General features: G+C 35.4%; 2 protein-coding genes across 4 annotated transcripts; both read left to right on the forward strand.

Annotated features, from left to right (window-relative positions):
* Nucleotides 1-248: 248 nt before the first annotated feature.
* LOC147402984 (serine/arginine-rich SC35-like splicing factor SCL28) lies at nt 249-8,039 on the forward strand. Of its 3 annotated transcripts, XR_015177376.1 has the most exons (8): nt 249-606; nt 991-1,068; nt 4,621-4,785; nt 4,917-4,981; nt 5,123-5,168; nt 6,227-6,473; nt 6,574-6,795; nt 7,162-7,300. XR_015177376.1 is itself a non-coding variant. In XM_086438413.1 (7 exons), the coding sequence occupies exons 1-7, from the start codon at nt 419-421 to the stop codon at nt 7,783-7,785; spliced, it is 777 nt and encodes a 258-aa protein (XP_086294539.1). In that variant the 5' UTR covers nt 252-418; the 3' UTR covers nt 7,786-8,039. The 3 variants fall into 3 exon arrangements, 1 of the variants encoding a protein (XP_086294539.1); XR_015177375.1 differs by having other exon boundaries at nt 6,227-6,795; XM_086438413.1 differs by lacking the exons at nt 6,227-6,473; nt 6,574-6,795 and adding an exon at nt 7,776-8,039 and having other exon boundaries at nt 252-606; nt 7,162-7,386.
* Nucleotides 8,040-19,139: 11,100 nt separating this feature from the next.
* LOC147402985 (Rho GTPase activating protein with PAK-box/P21-Rho-binding domain-containing protein) lies at nt 19,140-22,212 on the forward strand. Its single transcript, XM_086438414.1, has 4 exons — nt 19,140-19,571; nt 20,566-20,686; nt 20,808-21,158; nt 21,236-22,212. Exons 1-4 carry the CDS (start codon nt 19,255-19,257, stop codon nt 21,803-21,805), a joined length of 1,359 nt encoding a protein of 452 aa, XP_086294540.1. The 5' UTR covers nt 19,140-19,254; the 3' UTR covers nt 21,806-22,212.
* Nucleotides 22,213-23,606: the final 1,394 nt, after the last annotated feature.

Raw genomic sequence — 23,606 nt, forward strand, 5'->3', positions numbered from 1 at the left:
ATAGAGATCATTCTCATCAAAAATCATTTCATTTCGAAACTCTTAACCCATAAATAATTTTTATTTTTTATAAGAAAGGTAAATTGACCTTTTTAAAAATAATTTGTATTTATTTTTAATGGGATTAGAGGTTTTAACCCATATAAGAAGGAAAAAAAAAAAAGGGCTATGGTCGGGGACGCCTTTCGTAATAATTGGGGTGTCTTTAACACTACCCGTCTATATTAATCCATCTCTACCTTGTCGGCGCGTCGTACACAGAAGGGGTTTAAAATTGAATTGGGTTTCGCGCATTTCATCGATCGCTATATCCAGTTGTTTACTTTATTCTCTCTTGGAGAAGTAAAGACAGCTAGGTTTAAGGTTTCAAACCCTCTCTCAGTCTCAGAGGTGTCTCGAATCGAAGAAACAAGTAATAATGGGGAGGTATAGAAGCAGGAGTAGAAGCTACAGTCCCCGAAGTAGCAGAAGCCCTCCTCCACGGAAGCGATACGACGAACCTACTCGAGACAACAGGTACCGTGGCGGCAGTAGGTCTTCTTACAGAGACAGACGTTCATCTGGTTCTTCTGGTTTGCTCATTCGAAATATCTCTCTTGATGCAAGGTCTCTTCTTTCTTCTTAATCTTCTTCGTTTTTTTGTTTCTTAGTTTCAGGGTTAGCGTTTCTATTTTTCTACTATATTTGGGACAGATTTTGGGGGTCTTATCCTCGTTTATTTTCTTAGTTTTTAGGGTTAGAGTTCTGAAGTTTGAAGAGTTGAAATGTACTAGTTTCTCCCCAAAATAAACGAAAATTAGGGTTTCTGCCTAAAAAAAGATCTAAAAAATAAAATAAAATAAAATATGTGCTTTAGTTCGCGAGTGGTAATCCTACAGATTCTTTAGTTAAAGATTTTTCTCAACTGCTATTGAAATCTAGTTGGGTTTATCCACCCCCCCCCCCCCCCCCCCCCCCGAAGACCTAATTTTCATAATCTTTGTTGTGCAGACCTGAAGATCTTAGAATCCCATTTGAGCGTTTTGGTCCGGTGAAGGATGTGTATCTTCCTAAGAATTACTACACTGGGTATGTTTTGTTATTCTGTTGTTTTGTTATCATAGTTTCATCACTTTCATGAACTGGTTTTTGTGATTGACTCCTGGTTTGGTCTGGCAGATTCTCACTAAGTCATTTACTGCTGCGCCAGTTCAAACCGGTTCAATATCCATTGGGATAATTGACTTAGATTTCGAAAGTAATTGGTTTATCTGTTTAAAACTGGATTAATAGTTTCTACAATCACACAATCTCTTTTTTTATATCAAACAATAAGTATTTGCTTCATAAAAATTGTTTAAATATACAAAAAACAAGATTAAAACCAATCCAAAATTTGAAACTAGCCGAATCCACTTAATTTTGCTAAAAAGCAGATAAGTCTGTTCTGGGATCAGCCTGTTCAAGAGGGTATTGGTTTATATTGGGAATTTGCTTTGATCCTACTAATCCTGGCATTACTTAGAGATTACTTGGCTGAGTCAAATTGGAATTGTCCAAGTCTTGAACCTGTTCGCTATAGATTTGTCATTTCCATTTCACTACGTTCAGTCTTTTATTTTCATTAGTGAAGCATTGGTTGTTCACAGTGTTTTCAATTTGGTTTTGGGACATAAATTTTTAATGATGTTTGAATCATGACTAGAAGGAAGGGTCCTTTAAAATCTCCCTTTTTTGGAAATACGTTTAGAACCATGATGTTGTCTAAAGATTGTTAAAAACATTAAGCATTCATTAATTTGAAACAAACCTATAACTTTAATTTTCCTAAGGAATTTGTGCGAAAGAAATTACTTTTAATTTAACTTTTAAAAAAAAAATATAACTATATAAGACATGCTAATTTTTTATCATTTAGCATGTTACCTAAAAATAAAAGATCCTCGATTTTTCATAATTTATCACTTGGCTAAGGGAATGTATTGTATAGTTTCAACATTATTATACATATATGTAGTCCTCCATATCACACCATTTCTCCTACTCTAAATGTGTTGAATTGAGACCATATTAAAATCCAAACTTAGTCTTGCCTTCTTTTTTTTTTTTTAAAATCCTTTTTTACTCTTTATTTTGAATCAAAATTATATAACATTTTAAGTTGATGAGTCTATTTTTCCACTACTCCTATCTATGGTTGTAAATTTAAATTTTGGACCCACGAGACCTTTGATTTAGTTATGCTGTTGTGCCATGATTTTGGTTTTTCCAGTTCACTTTGTATTTTCTATGGGTAGTGGGCATAGTCACAAAGTTCGAGTATGAGTTTAAATCGGCAAGTGAAAACTTCGGAAAAAACATTGAAAACGGGATAAAACGAGAAAAAGCAGAAAAACAAACTATACAAATAAAAGATGAAAAAATATATATTAAAAGTTATGAAAAATATATATATCTAATGAAAATTCATAAAATCAAGTTATTTTCATCAAATGCCATATTTTTACATTTATGAAACACCAAATTCTATTATTTATCAAATCCCACATTGAAAAAACAAGAAAGTGTTTAATTTTTTTTTGTGTGAAAAAAAAAATGAAAAAATTGGGAATAAAACGCCCTTTTTGTTGTTGTCACAAATGAAAAAATTGCATTTTTTTTCCTTTCAAAAAATTGCCGTCTTTTGTTACTGTGGTCGTGGGTATCTGATTGGAATCGAAACCAATTATCTTTTTTTCGGGACTTCTTATATTGACAGCATAACTGAAACCACTAGGAATTACAACTGTTTGGTTATAGTATGTTCCAGTTATTGGTAGCTTGGTATCGTAACCAAATTAAAACTGAACTGATAGGAAACGATCGCGTGTACTATATAGCAAAAACATTAGCTAATGCCTAGCAAAGTGTAAACAACATTTATGTACTTAATTCATTTTTTCTTCATAAGAATTAAAGCATAATAAGATTAATGTGCAACAACACTAAGGTCTGTGATTTTATCACACCATTATGCTATGAATAAACGTCACAAGTGATTTTATTGTAAAATCACACCATATAATAAAATCACTTGTGGTGTTTTGATAACATAATGATGTGGTAATAAAACCACTTACTGTGTTTTCATAACATAATAATGTGGTAATATCAATACTCAAGATTTAAGGGAAAAATCATAAAGCACATATCTTTATGAAGCCAAAGTAGAAAATGGGAGAGCAAAATTGAACACAGAAGCCCAATAAGAAACCAACGTAGAAAAGTGACAACTAATTTTGGGCAGTTTGGTATTTGAACCAAACTAAAAGCTAACTGATAGGAATCAATTCGCATGTAATTTATATTCGAAAGTGTTAGTTGGTGCCTAGACAAATCCTAAGCGAAACTTTACTTGTTCACAAGAATTAAAGATTTAGATGATATGCCAAAAGATTAAAGGAAAAAAATAAATTAAGGCACATGGAGAGATGAAGAGAGGAGGTATAGAGGTTTGTCTCTATGTTGCACAGGCAGTCTGGCCTGAAAAATAGAAAAATGAAATATCTAGGGTTTCTAATGTGATAGGGCTTCAAAACGTGAATAAATTAGAGAAATTGGTTGAAAGTAATCTATTTGAGCTATATATGCTAAAGATTAGCATGATTGAAGGAATTTTTTATTGTTGAAAATAATCTATTGGAGCTATTTATATTTCTGCTTGGAAGAGTTCTAGTTGTGTGTAGAGCACACATTATATTAATCTCCATGCAAGGCCCAAGTGGATGCTACTGGTGATTCATGGAAAGAACCTGAAATATAAGAGAAAAGGAGAGAAAACTCTATTATTCTCAACGTTTTGTATTTATATTAACATATATTTTGGATTGTAACATTACCCCTATAAAAATTTAAATGTATAAACATGTATAATAGTAACCAAAAGACTATACTACCCTTGCAACACTCCCCCTCAAGTTGGTGCATAAGTATCCACTATGCCCAAATTGCCCAAGAACTCATGGTGTTGAGTAACACCGAGTCCTTCTGTAAAAAACGACGGCCAGCTGCTCATCTGTTTTCACAAATGGTGTACACACTACACCTGACACAATCTTTTCTTGGGAGTTCTGAAACTAGAAAACCACTGGTTTGTCATATGATCTTCATCTTTACCAAGACCAAACATATCTACAAAGTGTAGGAGTGTATGTGTGCTTGGTGGGAGTGACATTTCTTTGGTATGATAGTGATATCTCTGAGCATTCATTTGGTGGTTTGTGCATATGTTTTTTTATATATTATAAAATAGTGCCTAATCTTAGTGACATTGAGCTTTAGTCTTGAAGATATTTCTATGTTTATTGGTCAATGCAACGGATGTGGCATGCTTTAAAGGGCTTAAACCCATAGCTCAGTTGGTTTGTCACTTTGCAAAGCAACTTTGAGGTCATGGGTTCAAGTCTAGCTTACCTATCAAAATAAAAAAAGACGTGGCATGCTTTACAAGGATGCCAATATTTACTTGTGTGTTTGGCTCTGTGGGCTACATTATGAAGTTTAGTTTCCACATCACATCTTCTAGGGAATTGGTGGAAAGTGTGATCTTCTTTAGTTGCCAGTTTCGAAGTTATCTCATGCTTCTGAATGTGATTCTTATAGGGAGCCTCGTGGCTTTGGATTTGTCAAGTTCCATAATGCGGAAGATGCTGCTGAAGCTAAGGAACAGATGAACCATCAAGTCATTGGTGGACGTGAAATCAGAATTGTTTTTGCTGAGGAAAATAGAAAAACTCCGCAAGACATGCGCAGGAGTACGCGCGGAAGGTGGGTCCTCTTTCTGTCATTTATCCCCTGTTCTTCAGTACCATTTTTTCCTGTGAATAGATGTTGTACTCGTGCGAGAAAGTTTCGTTCCTTGGGCTATTGTTAAGTGGTCATCACTTTTATATATGCAGTGACCGTCATGGAGGAGGATATAGGCGGCGAAGTCCACCTAGGTCCCCAAGACGTCGAAATCGTTGTTAGTTTCAATTGCTTACTTATTCATGAATTCTGGACTCATGCAGATAAAAGTTCAAAGATAGTTAACATAATCTAGAATTGAATAATTATACTTCTCCTGGTCCTCAGCTAATTGCTTATTATATTTTCTTTGTACCAGCTTATTCACGTTCACCTTCAGCTTCACCTGCCAGGCACGATTCAAGGTTTGAGGCCCTTTCTTTTTGTAGATGCATTGTTCTTATCATCTCGTTTTTTGGATTTTGTCTTATTGACATGTAAAATTGCTGTTTGTATTCTTTTACTTGTAGTATTTTTTTATTGTTTTCTTTCCAGGTCTTTTTTCCCCAAATGCTTCACTGCTTATTTATGGGTTCAACGTTTGGCTAAGCCATCTTGGCGTGTGCTATGATAGTCCTTGTACAGTTATGCTTTTCTTTCATACTGTCCTATCATTGATCATTATTCTGGGATTGGGTTGTTGATTGGACTGCAGGTGGGGTGTTAACCTACTTGTCTAAGCCAGGAAAGTTTTGCGAAAATTTTGGCTGAATGGGTAGACAAAAAAACCGAATAGTTTTTGAAAAATCAGCATTTAAAAAAAAACTCTACACTTTCCCCCTGATTTGGCAATTAATTGCTGATTTTTTCGGCTGAGTGAAAAATCGGTTTTTTTTTTTTTTTTTGTAAAGAGAAAACTGAGCAATTTTCTGGAAAAAAATGTCATAGATGCATTACAGATTCAAAACTGCAATTTTCTAACTGCTGCTTAACTAAAGTTACTGAAATTGTGTGTGAGAATTTCTCTAATTTATGCTAAGTAAACTGTAATACCTAATCTGTGCAGCATCTTCCAAAAACATTCCTAGCATTGCATTTATTATGATATTTAAAATAACATCTTCCAAAAATACAGAACTGAAAAGAGGAAAAAAAGACTGCAAAATCTCTGAAATGTTTTGACTTGGACAAGTTAACATAATTTATGAAGTGAATAACGCAGATAATTTTCTAATCTTATTAATAGTCTATGTCCAAGTTAGACAATACCCCCCCGCCGCTTTTCATTTGGGTGTTGGATTCTGTCAGTCATACAGGTTTGTTGCTTTCTATTTGAAAAGGCTTTAATGAAAACCAAGCCTTTTACTCTAATGTCCTTCAGTATCTATGATTCTCTCATGTGTGCTGCATGTTTTCTCGGACTGAGCATAGCTTGTGTTCCGATGAATCTGAATAACATTTGGTGGTGGTCTGTTTCATGCAGATTATTAAAGTGAAAGAGATTTAAAGAATCCATGGATTAGTAAGGACTAAAGAGAAAAGTAAGGACTAAAGAGAAAAGAGACCATAAAGTGGCTGATTGCTTGCTTACCAATCTTTCAAAGCCACTCCCGAGTATTCATTAGTGATCCCATCTTCTTCAGCGACTGTAACCTATGAGCTTGGACTTTCCCTTTTTTGGCTTGTGGTTTGTGAGGCTTACTACCACTAAGTGGAATTGTCAAAACCAGGTTATCATGGTTTGCGAATTAGATTATAATCACAAGAAAGCTTTATTTTCTTACTGTCTACAATTTAAAGTTTGACATATTGGTTTTGCATACAATCCAGTTAAGAAAGACTAGAGCGTATAGTTGCTAAAAAGAGACTCCCAGATTTCTGGAGCCCTACAAAGTCCTTACTGACAGAGATAAAGTAACTTTAGTATGGGGTTTCGATACTTTCCACCAAAGAAAAAGATAATTTGATGTTTTAGAGAGATGGGGCAAAGAGAGCCGTAAAGTTTTCAGATGCTGATCACCCAGTGTACCACTATAAAGCATAACTCAAAAGGTGCTTGAATCAAAAGTTTTATATATTTTTCTGAATTATGTGAATGATGCAGGCAAAGGTGACGTTTCCAACATTTAAATTCTAGGTTGGGGTATATAAGAGCTTTTTGTCACTCGTCAACAGAACAAACAGAACTCGATAGTATTTGTTTATTATTTTTATTTATCATATGAAAACGTTTGTTCTCATTTCTATATATGATGACTAAATAACTTTTTCTTAGCGATGACTTGTTTTAAATTTTTAGGGAGCTTTTATATGGGGAAAAAGTTTCTCTTCCTTCTGACAACTAATCTGGTGCTATGCCTATAACATAATGATTTGTTCCTTTTTTGGGCGCTGTGCTGAATATGATTGTTGTTGCAGAGAGAGGGTCCGTGGTGCTAGGGACGAGCATTACTCACCACGAAGATCTCCACAAAGATCCATCTCAAGGTCCCCTTCTCCGCGAAGATCCATCTCAAGGTCCCCCTCTCCGCGAAGATCAATATCAAGGTCCCGTTCTCCGCGTGAGAAGGAACATGCATCAGACCAGAAGTCACCAAGTCCAAGGGAGAATGGTGGGAATCGTCCAAGGTCTCGTTCCTACAGGTATTCGTCTTAACCCTCTATGTTATTAGTTTGAAGGAATAGAAATTACAAGTTTGTTCAAGCTCCATCCCCAAATGTGGAATGGCCTTCCATATTAGGGATCTTTGGATGTGTGCTGCGGGAATCTGGTTTACTGTTGTGTGAAGTTGAGGAAAGAATTATACAATGTTGTAGTTCTTGAGATTTTTTGGGCATGGATTGAAATTACAATTTTGTTGTTGAATGGAGCTTGATCTACCTTGCATTTTGTGTTTGTTCTTGGGAACCCACACATAAGCCTTCTGTTCCTATTCACTTCTTCAATGAGTTGTGCTTTTATTCTGTGGGAATTGTCTCAAGGAAACCACAGCTAGAACATTGATTTTTCTTGTATTTTCTGTGTCCTGCAGCCCTCGCTGATGATGGTTCTGATGATTTGGTGCCTGTGACGTCCTGAAGATATTTCGCAGGTTAGAATGGATGTGGTACAGGTGTTGAAGTTGGGATATATTATGGCAGAAGTAGAATGTAGTTCTGGGTTTGAACTTAGAATCTATTGTGGATTAAGTACCTTCTCTTTGTTAAGTGGATTTTTGCTTCCTGGCACTTAAAAAATGTATTAAGAATTTTTAGTTTCTTAAAGCAGATTTATGGACTAAAAATTTCTTAGTTTATCTGTGGTGTTTGTTTGCTCAATTGCTTTCCTGAGAAATGACACGGTTTATTCTTCTTGGTGCACCTGCTCTTGTGATTGCTAGGACAAGTTGCTGGGTAGCACTGCCCTGGTCCAGGTTGGGTGCTCATCCCATGTAGAAAATTTGTTTTTGTTCCCCAACCAAGCACCCCACACATACGCAAACCTGTGCCTACGTACACATGCATGTTAGCTGAGAGAGCATACACACAACATACCCAAGCACACATTGATGCAGCGACGCATGCATGCTTGTCCCACCCACAAGGGGTGTAACCCATTACCGCCTGACCCACTTGGAATGGGTTATACTGCCAAATAAGCAGCTGGGACCTTTGACCTAAAGCACTGGGGACATGACCGGGGACTTGAGAGAGGGATGTAGTGTTGTGTGGCCTTCAAACAAGGTTGATCACATTTGGGATTTGATGAATGGTGATTTGGTGCTCCGAATTATTAGTATAGTAGGTGCATGATGGCAGTCAAAGTCAGCAAATTAGACACAACCATGTGACCACTATTGCATGAATAGAGTGAATCAAGGCAAGCATGTGTTGATTTACCCATGCATAAGAATGGACTTTGCTGAGGGGTGAATTAGGACGAAACCTTCATGTGCCAGATCTTCCGAGCTTTCAAAAGATAACTTGGCTGGAGCAATCCATCGATGGATGAGAGCACTCGACTAAAGGTAATGTTGGCCAAGAGAAGTGTGCCGAAATGTATTGGGAAATCAGTTTAAATCATAGCAACAGATCTTCAAGATTCTTTCTAATTACAAGAAAATTGTAATGGCATCAAATTGGAAAGTGATTTGGATTAATAAGTATAAGATTAAGGAGTCTGAAATCAAGGAAAGATTTGAAGAATCTGTGCAAGGGAGGTGTTACTAAAAAGGAGAAAGAAAACCAACAATTTATAAATGGGGAGGCAACAAGTAAAGGATTTCTGGGACTCATTATCAAATTTTCTGGTTTTAACGAATCTCTTTCTGATCTATGCTAACTCAAGTATGGAAGGGTCTTCGGTATACGAGTTTTGGGGTGATGAGAAACTCCTTAATTTCATTCTTTTATGAGAGACTAGTAGAAAATACCTTAAATGCCCTCATCTTCAATCTCTTGCCAATAACCCATTGTTTTCAATCTAATGGTAAAATTGGCTTGAACCTCAAGCCTCTTCTTTTAAGGGCTGGCAATGTGTCAGATAATATCCGCTTACTCAACTCATTCCACCTGAGTTATTCGGGTATGGGTATAATTTTTTATCCAATTAAGAAATCAAGTAAATTTATCCGTAATTATTTTATTCAAATTTCTTTAGGATCAGATAAAGATATGCATCACATCTAATCTGAATATTTGTTTATCTGAGTTTAATAGGTAAATTCCGAATAAGATATATGTATAACCCAAGATTAAGGTTCTTTCATCATCGTCATAATGAGGTATATATATTTGACTCGGATATCCATTTGAAATTTGGGTACAAATTGAATACAAATATCCTTTAGAAAAATGGATAAATAGTCAGATATGGATATCCTTGCCAGCCCTACATCTTTCCTTCAACCTTCCAATTTTTTTTTTTTTTTTTCTAGATTTGAAGAAAATGAATTATGAATTATTGAGAAGAAAAGTTGAGGATTTTTGGCTGGAGATTGAAGAAGAGGCCAAATGGCTTAAAAGATATTTACCCCAGAGAGGTTGAACAGCTTTGGACAATATGATTTATGCAAAAAATTCACACAAAATGTTGAAGGTGAGGGCATTGAGGTCATTTTAGTTGGTCTTTCTGAAATAGACTATAGTCAAGGGGTTGTTTAAGCTATCAGTTTGAAAACACAATATTCTTCAAAACCCAAAGGGTCTGTGAAGCGGTCTTTGAACTTCGATGCGAAAACCCTTTCTTTTACTCTCTCGATCTCTACTCTCTAGGGTTTAGGTTGTAGTACACAATCTCAAACAGCGACCAATTCCAGCTTCGACAAGAACAAGAGGTACTAGATCACTCAATTTTTTTATTTTTTATTTCCCTCTTCTGAGATGAAGTAAATCATTTGATTTTTCTAAATGTTTGGCGATCATGTGCAGCTAAATTTTTTGAAGACATATATAAACAACTTTATACAGATTTTTTTTTTAAATGGTCAAAAGATTTAGATTTAATTAGCCAAAATTAGAAGAAAGTTACTCATTTATTATATATATGAATTGTTAGAGGATTTCACCTATAATTTCAAATTTTTGCCAAATTAGATGTGTTTGGTTCCAAGAAATGTATAGTTTAGTGTTTTATTCTGAATATATTATCAGTTTTAGTTATAAATAGAGTTGATTGAAGAAAAAGAATTCATTTTGCTTTGTATCGATGCCCTTTGATCCAAAAAGAAACCCTCACCCAGCTATTATGTGCATCTGTTAATTAATTTTGAACTAATACTCCTCTAAGTTACTACTTAGCTGTATAACTTGGTTACTTTCTTAGGAAGCCATACTAGCTTCGCTCCTTCACCTTGTAAACTCGCTAAAGCAGCTTCACTCGTCAAGTTCGCTTACTATTCTAGACTTGATTTATTATTATTATTATAAAAAACTACTCACTATCAATATCAAAATGAAAGACAATCAATTATTTACCCAAGAAGATAGAGTCCCACATATGAGAGAAGGTCACAATTGGAGTTGAACCAAGTAACTAACTTCCCAAAGCTATAATGATAGGAGGATCAGATCGAGAATCTTCACTCACCGGTTTTCATTAATATCCTCATTTTACCACGTTATGGTTCGCTTGGTAAGGCTGCCATACGATTCCTTTTTACTCTACTTCAGTAGTGACTTAGCTTACTAGAGTAGTCCATTCAGCTGCTCTTGCTGAAATCATTTCATTATGTTCACAAGGCTGGAATATCTATACTTGTATACAAACAGAAAGTGAGAAGTATAATTTTCACTCTATCACTTGGGTTTTAGTAATAATAATAATAATAAAAAAAGTGTGGGTAATAACCGGTAAGTTTACCAACTTAGGATTATGTATGGATATATCGTATATGTACAAAGATTTTCTTCTTTTCGTTCTCTTATGGAATGAGGAGAATGTTGTTTTAACGATGTACATCAGACCTAATGATTCAGATACACTATTATTATCTTATCTAACTTTTGTATAATTGTTTAAAACTATAGTTTTAAACGTATTGTGCCTTGCTTAACTTAAGCCTGCACCTCACCTTGTCCCCTAGGCACTAAGAGGCCTTTGCACCTTAAGTACATCTTGACCCTTAACTACATTGGGTCATGTAATACCGGACTCTTCTTTTTGATCCAATAAGTTGAAATTGTGATATTTCTTACTTTTGATCCGTCATAGTCCATGCATCATGCTTTTTCCCAACATTAAGGTCTCTAGATTATTTGCTGCCTTTGTTAAGATCGTAGGGAGGGAGGGATGTAAAAACTGTGTTTTGAAAGTTTAGAAGGGATTCAAGTGGCTAATTCATGTGGCATTATCAGATTGGAAAGGTTTGGTGATCCCATATTTTTTATGTAAAGATCTCTGGGACATGGTTCTCTGACCAATGACTATATCCTGATTGAGGAAACTGTACATTCGGATTTGAATCTCATCAGACCCAACTACATAATTTTTACTTCCATTTCTATGAATTTCAGCTTCCATTTCACTAAAGACATGTCAGGGTGGGAAGATTAGAAATGGCTCGGTTCTTGCCATTTATTCTTTCATGTCAACTATTCTAGGTCGAAGGTGAATCCAGAAGTTATTGGATGATTAAGATTTGATGAATCTAGCTATTCAAGCTATCATGCTCTTTTGGGGACAATTTAAGAAGGTTATACAACTTGTGCACAAGTTTAGATTGGATGTTACAATAGGACATGATTATTTTCATATTTTGGCCTAGAAACTTCCTTGACAGCACCATTGGAATGTTGCATCTAAACTCCACAAGGTTTTTTTTTTTCAAGAGTTGAATGTCACTCGTCAGCATTGATTTAGGTTTGAGAATTCCTGGTATAAGCCACTTATGCAAGTGACTTGTTCAATTCAAATTAAATGTCATATAAATGTGTCAGCGTTTTGATGCTGCCCAGTGAAACCTCCTAGGTACTCAACTTCAAAAACAGGCTTACCGAACCAAAAAAAAAAAACCTAATTTGTTTCAAATCAATTTTATAGCTTAAAAACATGTTGAGTGTGAGTGCAATTGACTTACCATATGAAGCTTCTGCAATGTATTTTCTTTAGTTACTCGTCACTGGAACTGTTGTTGTTGGTTTTTTTTTTATTTTAAATTCTTATGAAGTATATGATTGGTTGTTTTGTGGGTTAAGGAAAAAGGGATGGGTAAGGCAAAGGGTGGTTCAATATTCATTAGGCTTGTCTCAGCTGCTGGGACCGGATTCTTTTATGTGAAGCGGAAGAACCCTCGCAAAATGACAGAGAAGCTCGAGTTTCGAAAGTACGACCCTCGGGTGAATCGTCATGTTCTGTTTACAGAAGCAAAGATGAAGTGAGAGGCATCCTTGCTGTTAGAAATAGAGCTTTTTGTTCCAATGTTGTGATGAATCAAACAGCCAAGTTTATTTGTAAGGAAGAACATGTTTTACTTTTGAGCTTCAGATTTTGTTGTTGGATTTGGCTGAGTAGTTTTACACCATATTTGAGTTGATTACTTGTCTCTCCTCTTTTACGCATTTGTGCATATTATACATATGTATCTTGGGCAATCAACTACCATGCAACTTTTTATCCTCTTGGCACACATTCGTCAAACCTACATCATTCTCCGGTTTCCAACATTTCTACTTCCCACATCAAATATATTTTCAACTAAAGATAAAATGATGCGCTGAAACATACATGATCTATATGTGGTTGATGCGGCAAGTGCACAGAACCGTAGATCTTTTTCCTTGTGTATCCTGAAGAAAATGTTGAAGGGACTGCATAGGACACTGAATTGATGCAGAGGTGCGCATGTAACCATAGATGCTTTTCACTCGGATGTCCTGTTCAGTCACTCTAGCACAACTCATATTTTTAAGGATCATATTCCGTTTTCATTTCTCTCTTGGATTTCTTGCACATGTTTACACATAGATTGCCTTGTGAGACCTTTTACATGCATGTTCATCAGTCCACTATGCCCCATAAGTTGCTCTAATGGGGATGACACATAATGTATTTATGAACATGATTGATGACATATATTTTTTGGGGTATTATATCTCATATAAGGGTACCCACCCAATTATAATTACTCAAATCCCTTCGGAAATCTAGATTCTAAGTCATAGTTTGCAACAGCATTGGTAGTGCTTTCTGCTCGATGCAATTACATAAGAAGCGCGGTTGCAAAATTTATGGCTTGTTAAGATTGTTTATGAGGTGCTTTTCGAAAAATGACTTATTTGGACATTTTGATAATTATATAAAAAACTTTGATATTTTTGGTTATGAATGTAATTCTTAAATTCGGAAAGTTGTCATTAACTATTATCAAGGACACTTATCATTCATAAACACAGTAACTTTAAATCCTATCAACTGTCCACAATTCATAAACACGGTAACTTTAAATTCTATCAATTTTCCACAAACACTGAAAGTGAAAAGTTAGTACGGGGCAAGTTCTAGTTGTCCAATTTCAGCTTCAAGAATAAGTTAAGTCGTTACTTGTGACCAAGCTTTAATTTCAGACCTAAAAGTGCTTATGGGGCCCAAAAGTGCAGGAAACGCCCCGAAAGCATTTCCAAGGCAAACGCTACCCAATGATTATAAAAGTGAATAATATTCTACAGGAAGAATATCACAAAGAGTCGAGATAAAATGACACGTTAACGAGTATGTAATCTGTGCGCGGTTGACATGCAAGTGCACAAAACCATAGATATTTTTCATCGGGATACACAGGAAAAGATCTATGATTCTATACACGTGTCAACCAAGTACAGACCGCGTATGCTTCTGTAAGTCATTTTATCATTAATCTATCATAAAATAGGGTCCAAAATGGATGTGATTATAGCATCCAATAACGTGTACAAATGTCAATGATAATGTGCTTCTATCATGTACAATGATCGTTATGAATCATAGTAGATCACCTTTCAATGTGCAATTGTTCACTAGGATGTGTGGCTAAAAATGGTCCAGATAACTATGGTGAGAGTTAACTTCATAATACCCAAGTAGTGGAACATAAAAAAGTCAGGAGAGAGAGAACAAAGTTTGAATTTCAAAAACAGTGGGTTTTGGAGGGAGAGGGGGTGGCAGAGAAATAAAAGTGGGGCTACACATGGGATCTAACTAAGCTATTTATTTGTCTTTGCCTGCCACTATTTCCTCGCTTTCAAAGACAAAAAGGCTTAAATGGGACCAGAGATACAAATTGGAACGCATCAGCATCAGCATCAGCTCCTCTCAATTTCATCCCACAAATCCCCATATTTTACTTGTTCGAATTACCAAAATACCCTCTATAAAGTTATTATTATTATTTTTTTCTTGTATCCGACAAGGTATGCATCCAATGAATGATTGAGATGGGAAAATAATTATGGACGATCAAAATTTCAAAACCATATTTAGTTGTGTTATTGTTTTTGTTCTTTTAATTTATATGATAAATTTGCCGTACCAAAATCATTAATGAGTAATTTGCAAATATTATAAGGTCACTTCTGGTAATTTATCAGTTAAAATTCTTTTCCATACCCGAAAAAGCTTACAAGCAGACCACCTAAAATTGTAGCAACACACTTACTAGGATTTTGCATTTATAAACAGAGTTGGATTAGAGGACTCATGAAAATGACTTGAGTACACACACGCAATCCTGACCATAAAAACATAAAATTAAATGATTGAAATAAAGTACATATTGTGAGGATATTTCATGAACCCTAAGATACATTTTGATAGTTGGATTTTGTTTTTTGATTGAGAACAATATTTTAAAAACCAAATCGATGATTGGATCAAATATTTCTCAAATTGATTGGATCATGGTCGGACCTCAGTTCAATTCGGTTGGAATAATCTATTTCTATTAAAAAACTTTAAAATATGTATAATTTTTTTTTTCTAAAATGCCATCCCTCACAGAGTTGAGGTCTTAAGTTTGAATCATCCCCTTGGGGGGCACTCTCAGGGATTTATGTTAGAGATCATTTGATATGTGTGGGGGATGCGAATGCACGTGCCTAAGAATTAGTCGGGTGCTTTAAAAGGCTAGAGTACCTCAATTTAAAAAATAAAAAAATTGATGATTCATTAGAGAAATTGATTTTATTACAAAATCCATTCTAACCTAAGTGGATCACAGGTTCAATCTAATTTTTAACACACGTGTTGGAATTGCATGCTTTTATGTCATTTTTAAGGACGTATTTGATTGTAGAGAAAATATTAACTAGCAAATCATTTGTGGGAAAATTTATTTTTCAGGCAAATCTTTTTCTATTGTTTGAGTCCAACATGAAAATTTTCGTTGTTCGAGTTGTAACAAAAATACTAAAAAACAATATTATTTTAATTTGACTATTGTGATAATTACATAAAAAATCATGATAAATTTATTTTTTGGAAATTTTTTGAATTAGTACACCTTAATTTCTTAAATTATGAGAGAACTACTATTGGCACCTTAAGTTTTAATTATTACACCCCAAGTTCTTAAATTATTTATGACATCCCAATTAAAGATTAAACTACATTATTCAAACATTGCAAATGTCCAGCTCAAATTATAATCACAACATTATAACATTTGTTTACAAATATTGTTAGGTTCATATAAAATCCTAAATACAAATTTTTTTTTGAATAAATCAAGTAAATAATGAGAGAGTTTATTTTGGAACTCCAACTTTTACTTATTATTTTCTTCTCTTTTTATTTGAGGTGTAAACAATAAAAGTTGGGGGCGAATAACAGCTCTCCATTTTTGTTTATAACACAAATATTGAAATAATAATAAAAAATCAGATTGATTAAGATAATTTTAAATTTTTTGATAAAAATAACTAAGTTTTTACAATTTAAATATTTATTTTATAAATAAAATTATGATTTTGTTTATATTTCTTCTGTTCTTAATGCCAGTAAAATGTTTTTCAATGATGGGATAAGAAAATAATTTGCCATTAACAAAGGAAAATTGAGGGGAGGCATCGGCAAATTGTTTTCTGCATAATTTTCTCATTTTTAACGTGTCAAACACTTGAAAGGGTCAGCAAATTATTTTTTGCACAATTGTCTAATTTTTGACGTGTCAAACACTTGAAGAAAATTAGAGTTTTCCACAAAACTTCAATGTCTACCTAATTTTCGCGCAATCAAACACATCTTGTGGAAAAAATATTTTTGTAAGTTCAAACAACATTTGACTTTGACGGATGCATATAGAGAAGAAACATGGGAGAGTCAGCCTATGAAGCTGTGTGATATTGCCTCGAAACCTGCACTAATTCTCGGGAATGTCCTCGATTAAAAACAAAAAAAGACTCCTCGGTTCCTTGCCTACTTTCACGCGAGGGGCATAAAAAGGTTCGACCATTATGTAAAATGTCAAAACTACCCCTCAGTAAGTCAATTCCTAACGGTCCCCTCCCTACTGCTATTGCCAATCAAGATTTTTCTTTTTTCAGTTTTAAATTTAAATAAAGCCTTTTTTATGTACTTGTTGGGAAAAAGACGTTAATGTCTGCAACTAAAGACTTTCCTGACGAGGATTTCATACCCATAGGCCATAGCTAGAAGACGTCACACGGGGTTTGATGTCGGGCGTCTCACACAAGACACTCGTGAGTAGCGCGCATAATCAACCACGTCACATGTACTTACAAATTTGATGTTTTTCATTAATGCTAAATTCTTGATTTCTTCCTCTTGAAATTCTTTGTTGTACAATATTGTGGACCCACAAATCTCACAAATATTGTGTTATTTCTTATGAGTTTTGATTTTCTAATTTGAAAATTTTCACTCGATTTATATGCAAGGTGTCAAAGGCACAAAACTATAGATATTTTTCTTTGTAATATACAAGAAAAAGTTCAATGGTTTTATGCTCTTACCACGTCAGCAGATTGAGAGAAAATTTTCAATGTAAAAAATCATTAACAATTTCTTATTCATGGATGTTAGCAAATTTCACAACCTTTAATTTTTCACAAATATTCTTTAAAAATATTTATTCTTTATTTTTTTAAAATGTGAAAAGTAAGGGGTTTCATTATCCTAAACAATGATATTTTTCTAAATAATTTTTTAATGGAATCGTGATAATCTAACTACCCCACATAGCAAATTCAATCAACTATCTTGTCGTGACAAGTTTGAGAATCATAGATCTGTGCTCCTTGGGATACAAGGCTGCATTTCCCCATAAACAATTGTATCTCAAGGAGTGTAAATCTACGGTCCCTGAACTTGTCACGTCAAGTAGTCGATTGAGTATGCCATGTGGGATAGTCAGAATATTGTAACTCTTTTTAATATTTATAGAAAGGTTGGGGTTCTGATGCCTCATTCAGGACTCATGTTGATCCCAACCATGTACACACGAAATCCAATAGTTAGGATTCATGCACATTCCGATAAAATGTATCTCAAGCATACAACCATTGTTCATGTTTATTCAGCTGAGATCATGTGTGTTTTGTATGAATTATTCTCCATGAGTCATCACAACCTAAACCTTATAAAAAATACTAATGCACATGACACCTTTAGTAGTTTTGTTTTTTTTTGGGTTTTGTTGGCAGTTGAAGACAAACTAGTTGATGTTTTTTTTTAGGGGTTTGGGATGGATTGATTAGTACTCTTCAAATTGGATTGGACGCGTGTGAATTTGATCCCATAATCTGATTCTTAAAATCAAGTTTAGTTGTGTAAGCTGGGTGTCTACATAATTAGAACAAGAGGTTTTGGTTATTTACTGTTTTTATACTAAAATAGGTAGTCCTACTTGTGGAATAATTAACCAACCTCTAATATTGAAATAAGTAATCCTAAAATCAGGATAAGTTGCTACTGTTCCAATAGAGTATTAGTTAATATTGGGAGGACACAAGAGATGATGATGATGATGATAAGACCTTCTCTCTAAAGTGAATTCCTGGCATGTTCTACCTAGCATGCTTCCTTGTAGCATGAAATTCAAATAAAGGGTCTCTAAAGTTGCACAAATTTAAGCCCGAACACACAGAAAACCAAGGCTTGCAAAAATATTTTGATTTGACTTAATTGGCCATAATCTAATTAATTACGGTGTCAAATCCAATCTAACTTAGAAACCTCACAATCGTGACCTCACCCATCCAAAAGTAAGAAATCAATTTATTCGACATGGACCCCATATCTATGATTATCTAATTCAAATCAAGGCATCCAATGCAATCTAAAATCCACACTAATGATGGGCTCAGTGTTATCTCGTGATAAGTATTATTTAAAGATTTTTTTTACTTAGGAATCAGAGAGACTCAATAAGGTCGTAATGATCACAAAAATTCCATTGACAACTATGTATGATGGGAGGATATTACACATTAGAGCACATTCCAAATACAAATCCGAACATTACTTGTATTATACATTGCCTAACTTTGACATTAAAGTGTTTTCGATAAGTATCCAACCACGCGTGATTTGAGAATTGAGAATTCATTGCACATATCAAAAGGGGTGAGAGGAAGTTTAATTTCTTATCTCGAAATAATGTTACCATGATATTCAATTTTTAACAGCCTTTGAAATTTAGGTACCAAATGATATCCATAACCCAAATCCGATCCATATTCAATTTGGAAATTAACCTGGACGTGTTGAATGTGGGTCCCAGTGTCATGTACTGAGAATGGCTAGCGTTGAATAAAATGAGCTGAAAGAATGTTCAAGGCTTGCTGGGGTCATTTTCGGTATGTTTTAAAATACAGTTATGGCATAGAGTGGTGTCATGGTAATTTTAACAAGACATAAGGGCAATGTGATAGTTGGTGATAAAGTTCAGCGTTAAAATTTGAAATGGGTGGCCGTTAGAACTCCATAACTTTGAACTCCAAACCCACTTCAAGTTTAAAACCAACAAAATAAGAATTTATTTCAAATCTCTTCGATCTCTCTGTTGTTGTTGGATAGCTAGATTGAGAGAGGAGAGAGAGATGACAGGTGTGTTGATGCTTACAAAGGGTGGTGGTTGCAGAGGAGATCAAGGAGGTGGGAAGGGAACAAAGAGATCTGCTGAAGAGCAGAACCAACTCTCTCTTGTTGCACTTCTTGTATCAGCTATAAGGAAATCAATGGTTTCTTGCCGTGTCGATCAACAAGAAGAAGTAATCTCCACCGTTAATCAGATGGAGATCGGGTGGCCCACGAATGTTCGCCACATCGCCCATGTCACATTTGACCGCTTTAATGGATTCCTTGGCCTTCCAGTTGAGTTCGAAGTCGAGGTCCCCTGCAGAGCCCCAAGTGCTAGGTTCGAATTTAATCTCCTAAGTTTAATGGGTGACTTTTGATATTCAGAAATTAGATCTGGGTTTCTCTTAAAATTGCAGAAAATCAATTTAGGACGTTTTAGCTCTGGGTCTACATTTTTATGTTCAGTTGTAGTTCAAGTTCGGATATTTATTGTTTTAAACACTGGGGTTTTGTTAATTAAGCCATTAGAGTGAGTTCTTTGAAATTCCAGTGTTTCTCATTGTTGTGGATGTTGTGTACTGATGATTTTAGCTCAATTTCACCCTTTATCACAGATAAATGGACCAATATTTCCCTCTCCACATGAAGGTAGCCCATTAAGTGATCTGAGTTCATTGAGAACTGGGGGTGTTCAGACTTTAGAGATGACAAGAGGGATTTTAAGTTGGTGTTGTTTGGGGGTCTAGAGGTGAGAAAGACGTGTGTGTATCTGTATGTGTGTGTGTAGACAAGAGGGATTTTAAGTTGGTGTTGTTTGGGGGTCTATAGGTAAGAAAGACTAGTGTGTATCTGTGTGTGTAGGGGAGGGAGTGGGGGATTTGGGTTTCTAGTGATCTTTTGATGGAGCTTCTTATTATACATAGAGCTACCTTAAAATGATGAAGTGGGCATCAGGAAAAATTCTGGGCCCTTGGAGAATTGCTCAAATCTAGGCAAGATTTGTAATTTGTGATTAATGTTCTTAGGTAGACTAATGTACTGTGGCCTGAGTCTCTTGAATGTAAGTGCAGAATGAGGTTATAATGTGCAAAATACAACATAGGAAGTTTCCAAAATTAGCCATTTATCTTCTCTAATGTTTCCAACATATTAAGTGATCTTAGTATGTTTTTCCTTTTTTTTTTTTTTTTTTTTTGAATAATCCATCAATACTTGGCTTATGTACATTATTTATTCTTTCCAACAAATCCAACAAAATTAACCCTTAAAAGCTTGATCTGTGTGGCAGTTTTGTGCATTATACTGACTCCTTAGTGTGTATATTCATGTAGTGCTAGCGTGTTTGGTGTCTCTGCGGAATCAATGCAATGTTCTTATGACCCCAAAGGGAATAGTGTTCCCACTATTCTCATGTTAATGCAGGACCGATTATACTCACAAGGAGGTCTAAAGGTAGGGAAGTATGAAGTGTTGCTGTTCATGACCATTCTTGATTTAATTCCACAAGAATTGGGTTGTTTTAATTCGTTCTGGTTTTGGTCTCATTGTTTTCTTTGGAATTGTGGATTTATAGGCAGAAGGAATCTTTCGGATAAATCCGGAGAACAGCCAAGAGGAGCATGTTAGGGATCAGCTGAATAGGGGAATTGTACCTGCCAATATTGATGTCCATTGCTTGGCAGGTCTAATAAAGGCCTGGTTTCGAGAACTTCCTGAAGGGGTATTGGACGGACTTTCCCCCGAACAAGTTCTTCAATGTAACACAGAGGAGGAATGTGTCGAGCTCGTGAAGCAATTACTACCAATTCAAGCAGCATTGCTCAACTGGGCTGTTGATCTTATGGCCGATGTTGTTGAAGAAGAGGAATCTAACAAAATGAATGCGAGAAACATTGCAATGGTCTTTGCTCCAAACATGACTCAGGTAATAATTTAAACATTTGAAGACAACTTATCAAGCTCTCTCCTACTATGAATTGAAGCATATTTTTCTTTGATCAGATGTCGGACCCATTGACGGCACTTATGCACGCTGTTCAAGTGATGAACTTACTCAAGACTCTTATCATAAGAACGCTTAGGGAACGTGAAGAGACCGCAACAGGAGGATATTCGCCCTTTTCATCTCGCTCATCTGATCGGCAAACTAATGAGGATTTTGATAGTCAGCAAGAGATGGATACGAGTTGCGAATTAAGGGGAGACAATGTCGACTACGATGATCATGCTCATTACAGTCAGAGTAGCGGAGATGAGGAGGAAGCTGAACCACTAAACGAGATTGAAGAATGCTTCTTGAGGCAATTAAATGAGAAGGAAGAAGAGTTCACGAGCGATGGACCCCAGGAGGTTGTCTGTCCGAGCAGATTCTCTTGCTTCAATGCTGAATCTGGTTTTTCATTTTCCGACAGCAAAAATGGGAGTTCGGGCTTAAGTACAAGTGACGATACGGAAGATTCTTTGGCAAGTGTGGTTGCGCAAGGATGTGACAGCTGTGGAGACGTCGAAATGGTAGAAAAGCAGGTGGAGGCGGAGCCCTTCGATGATCTTTCTCCCCCGTTGCTTGTGTGATGTGTCTGGTGAACTTGACTAACAAGAGATCATATTTTCTTAGTGATTGAGAAATAGTTGTTTGGTTTTCCTTCTACATCCATGACTGCATCTGTAAATTTATTCACTGTGTCAGGCTTTGATCAAACAAAGGGTTAGGATGGTTTGTTTGTGATGGGGATTGTTAGGGACTTGGGTTCAGCTCTAGGCTGACCTTGTTGGTTTGTTTTGTGTATGTTTTGGTCCATTGGTTTCTGATTTTAGTCTTTTCAGTGTGCACAAGGTCGTGTCGAGTAATCCCATATATTTATTAAGAGTCCATATTAAACAGAAATATAACATTTCAGAAGTAATTGTTACAGAAAAGAATTAGGAGGGGAACACCTGATGAGTACTTAGGTCTGGTTTCCTCAAGTCTGAACTGTTGTCTCTTACTCTTGTGTCAAAGTTCTTTGGTTCACCCTTGAGTGAACAAATTTCGAACCGAGCCAACTGGGCAACATAAATCGGAGATGCGGTGTTGGCTCTATAGCATTTGAAAAGAAACCAGACTGTTATAACAAAATCCCGTACTGCTTCATCGGAACACTGGCAGTGTTGGACACTTCTGACAATATCCTTGACTTCCTTCATTAGCCATACAGCCCAAGAAAAGATCTATTATACATGTAGTGTCCCCTATTTGGATGAGTGATTGGACTCTATTATGGTGCAATAGAAATGCTATCTGCCTTCTTCTATGAATCCTCAATGGTTACAAACCAATAGGTCTTCATGACCTCGTTGGGTGATGTAACTCAGACTTAACCAATATACTAAAAGCACCTAACAACTATGGTGCCGAAAGTTAAGCCTGATCTCTTGGGGTCGTAATACAAAATCATGCTCCACATTCAATGTCCACAGCAGCCCACTCTATGGTGTTTTTACTCTATTTGGGCCCTAAGGTTGCCCCATCCCTTGATGTCTACAGTAATAACCGATCAATGATAGGATATTTGTGGTACAAAAATCATTGATACGTGGTTATTGATGTTGATTGATATGTGATCTTTGATCATTTCAATCATCAATGATTGTTGATCATGGATCAGTGAGTTTAAGACAACAGATCACAGATCGTAGATCAATGATCATTGATTACATATCTATGAGTACTTTTAATATCACGGATCTTTGATCATTGTTTGTATCGCCAGGATATGAAAATTTACAGTCACTATCTTTGTTAATTATCAATTCCAAAATTTTAATTTAGATGTATTTTTTTATCTAGAGAACCATGCAGATTCTTTTATTTTTTATTTTTTATGGAGTGGAAATTTAACAATAACTATCTAAAAAATTGTTGAAGGAGAAGAAAAGAACAGATGGATTATCTATGCACTCTTAGGATACAATATTGTACAGTTTATAAAAAGAATAATGCTGAAGTGACCTCAGGCTAGAACCTCATATCGCACTTCTTGACGTGAAAGTGTATGAGAATCATAGATGCTTTTCATCAAGATATGTGTGAAAAACATCTATGATTCCTATGCACTTTCACATTTAAGAAGTGCCACGTGAGGTCACTCTAGCATGACTGTTTTAAAAATCTTAAGATTTAATTTCTTTATTATTTGTAACTATTGTTCTTTTTTGTTTCAATTTGGATGTTACGTTCATTTCTTCCTGTATTTTTCTTAATTTTTTTGCTTATAATCACATTTTGTAAGGTTATTTTATTTTTGAGTCGTGCTGGAGTGACCTCAAGATTGGACCTCATGTTGCACATCTTGACTTGAAAGTGGAAAGGAACCATAAATGCTTTTTCACTCAT

Source organism: Akebia trifoliata, chromosome 4, assembly GCF_017979445.1.
Source record: "Akebia trifoliata isolate Shusen 1 chromosome 4, ASM1797944v1, whole genome shotgun sequence".
Classification (NCBI taxonomy): Eukaryota; Viridiplantae; Streptophyta; class Magnoliopsida; order Ranunculales; family Lardizabalaceae; genus Akebia; species Akebia trifoliata.

Excerpts from the sequence above, each read along its gene's own strand:
- LOC147402984 (XM_086438413.1), top strand. The coding sequence starts at position 419 with ATGGGGAGGTATAGAAGCAGGAGTAGAAGCTACAGTCCCCGAAGTAGC. Across the intron at positions 607-990 it reads AATATCTCTCTTGATGCAAG|ACCTGAAGATCTTAGAATCC; the intron begins GTCTCTTCTTTC and ends TTTGTTGTGCAG. Across the intron at positions 4,982-5,122 it reads CCCAAGACGTCGAAATCGTT|CTTATTCACGTTCACCTTCA; the intron begins GTTAGTTTCAAT and ends TCTTTGTACCAG.
- LOC147402985 (XM_086438414.1), top strand. The coding sequence starts at position 19,255 with ATGACAGGTGTGTTGATGCTTACAAAGGGTGGTGGTTGCAGAGGAGAT. Across the intron at positions 19,572-20,565 it reads TGCAGAGCCCCAAGTGCTAG|TGCTAGCGTGTTTGGTGTCT; the intron begins GTTCGAATTTAA and ends ATATTCATGTAG. Across the intron at positions 21,159-21,235 it reads TTGCTCCAAACATGACTCAG|ATGTCGGACCCATTGACGGC; the intron begins GTAATAATTTAA and ends TTCTTTGATCAG.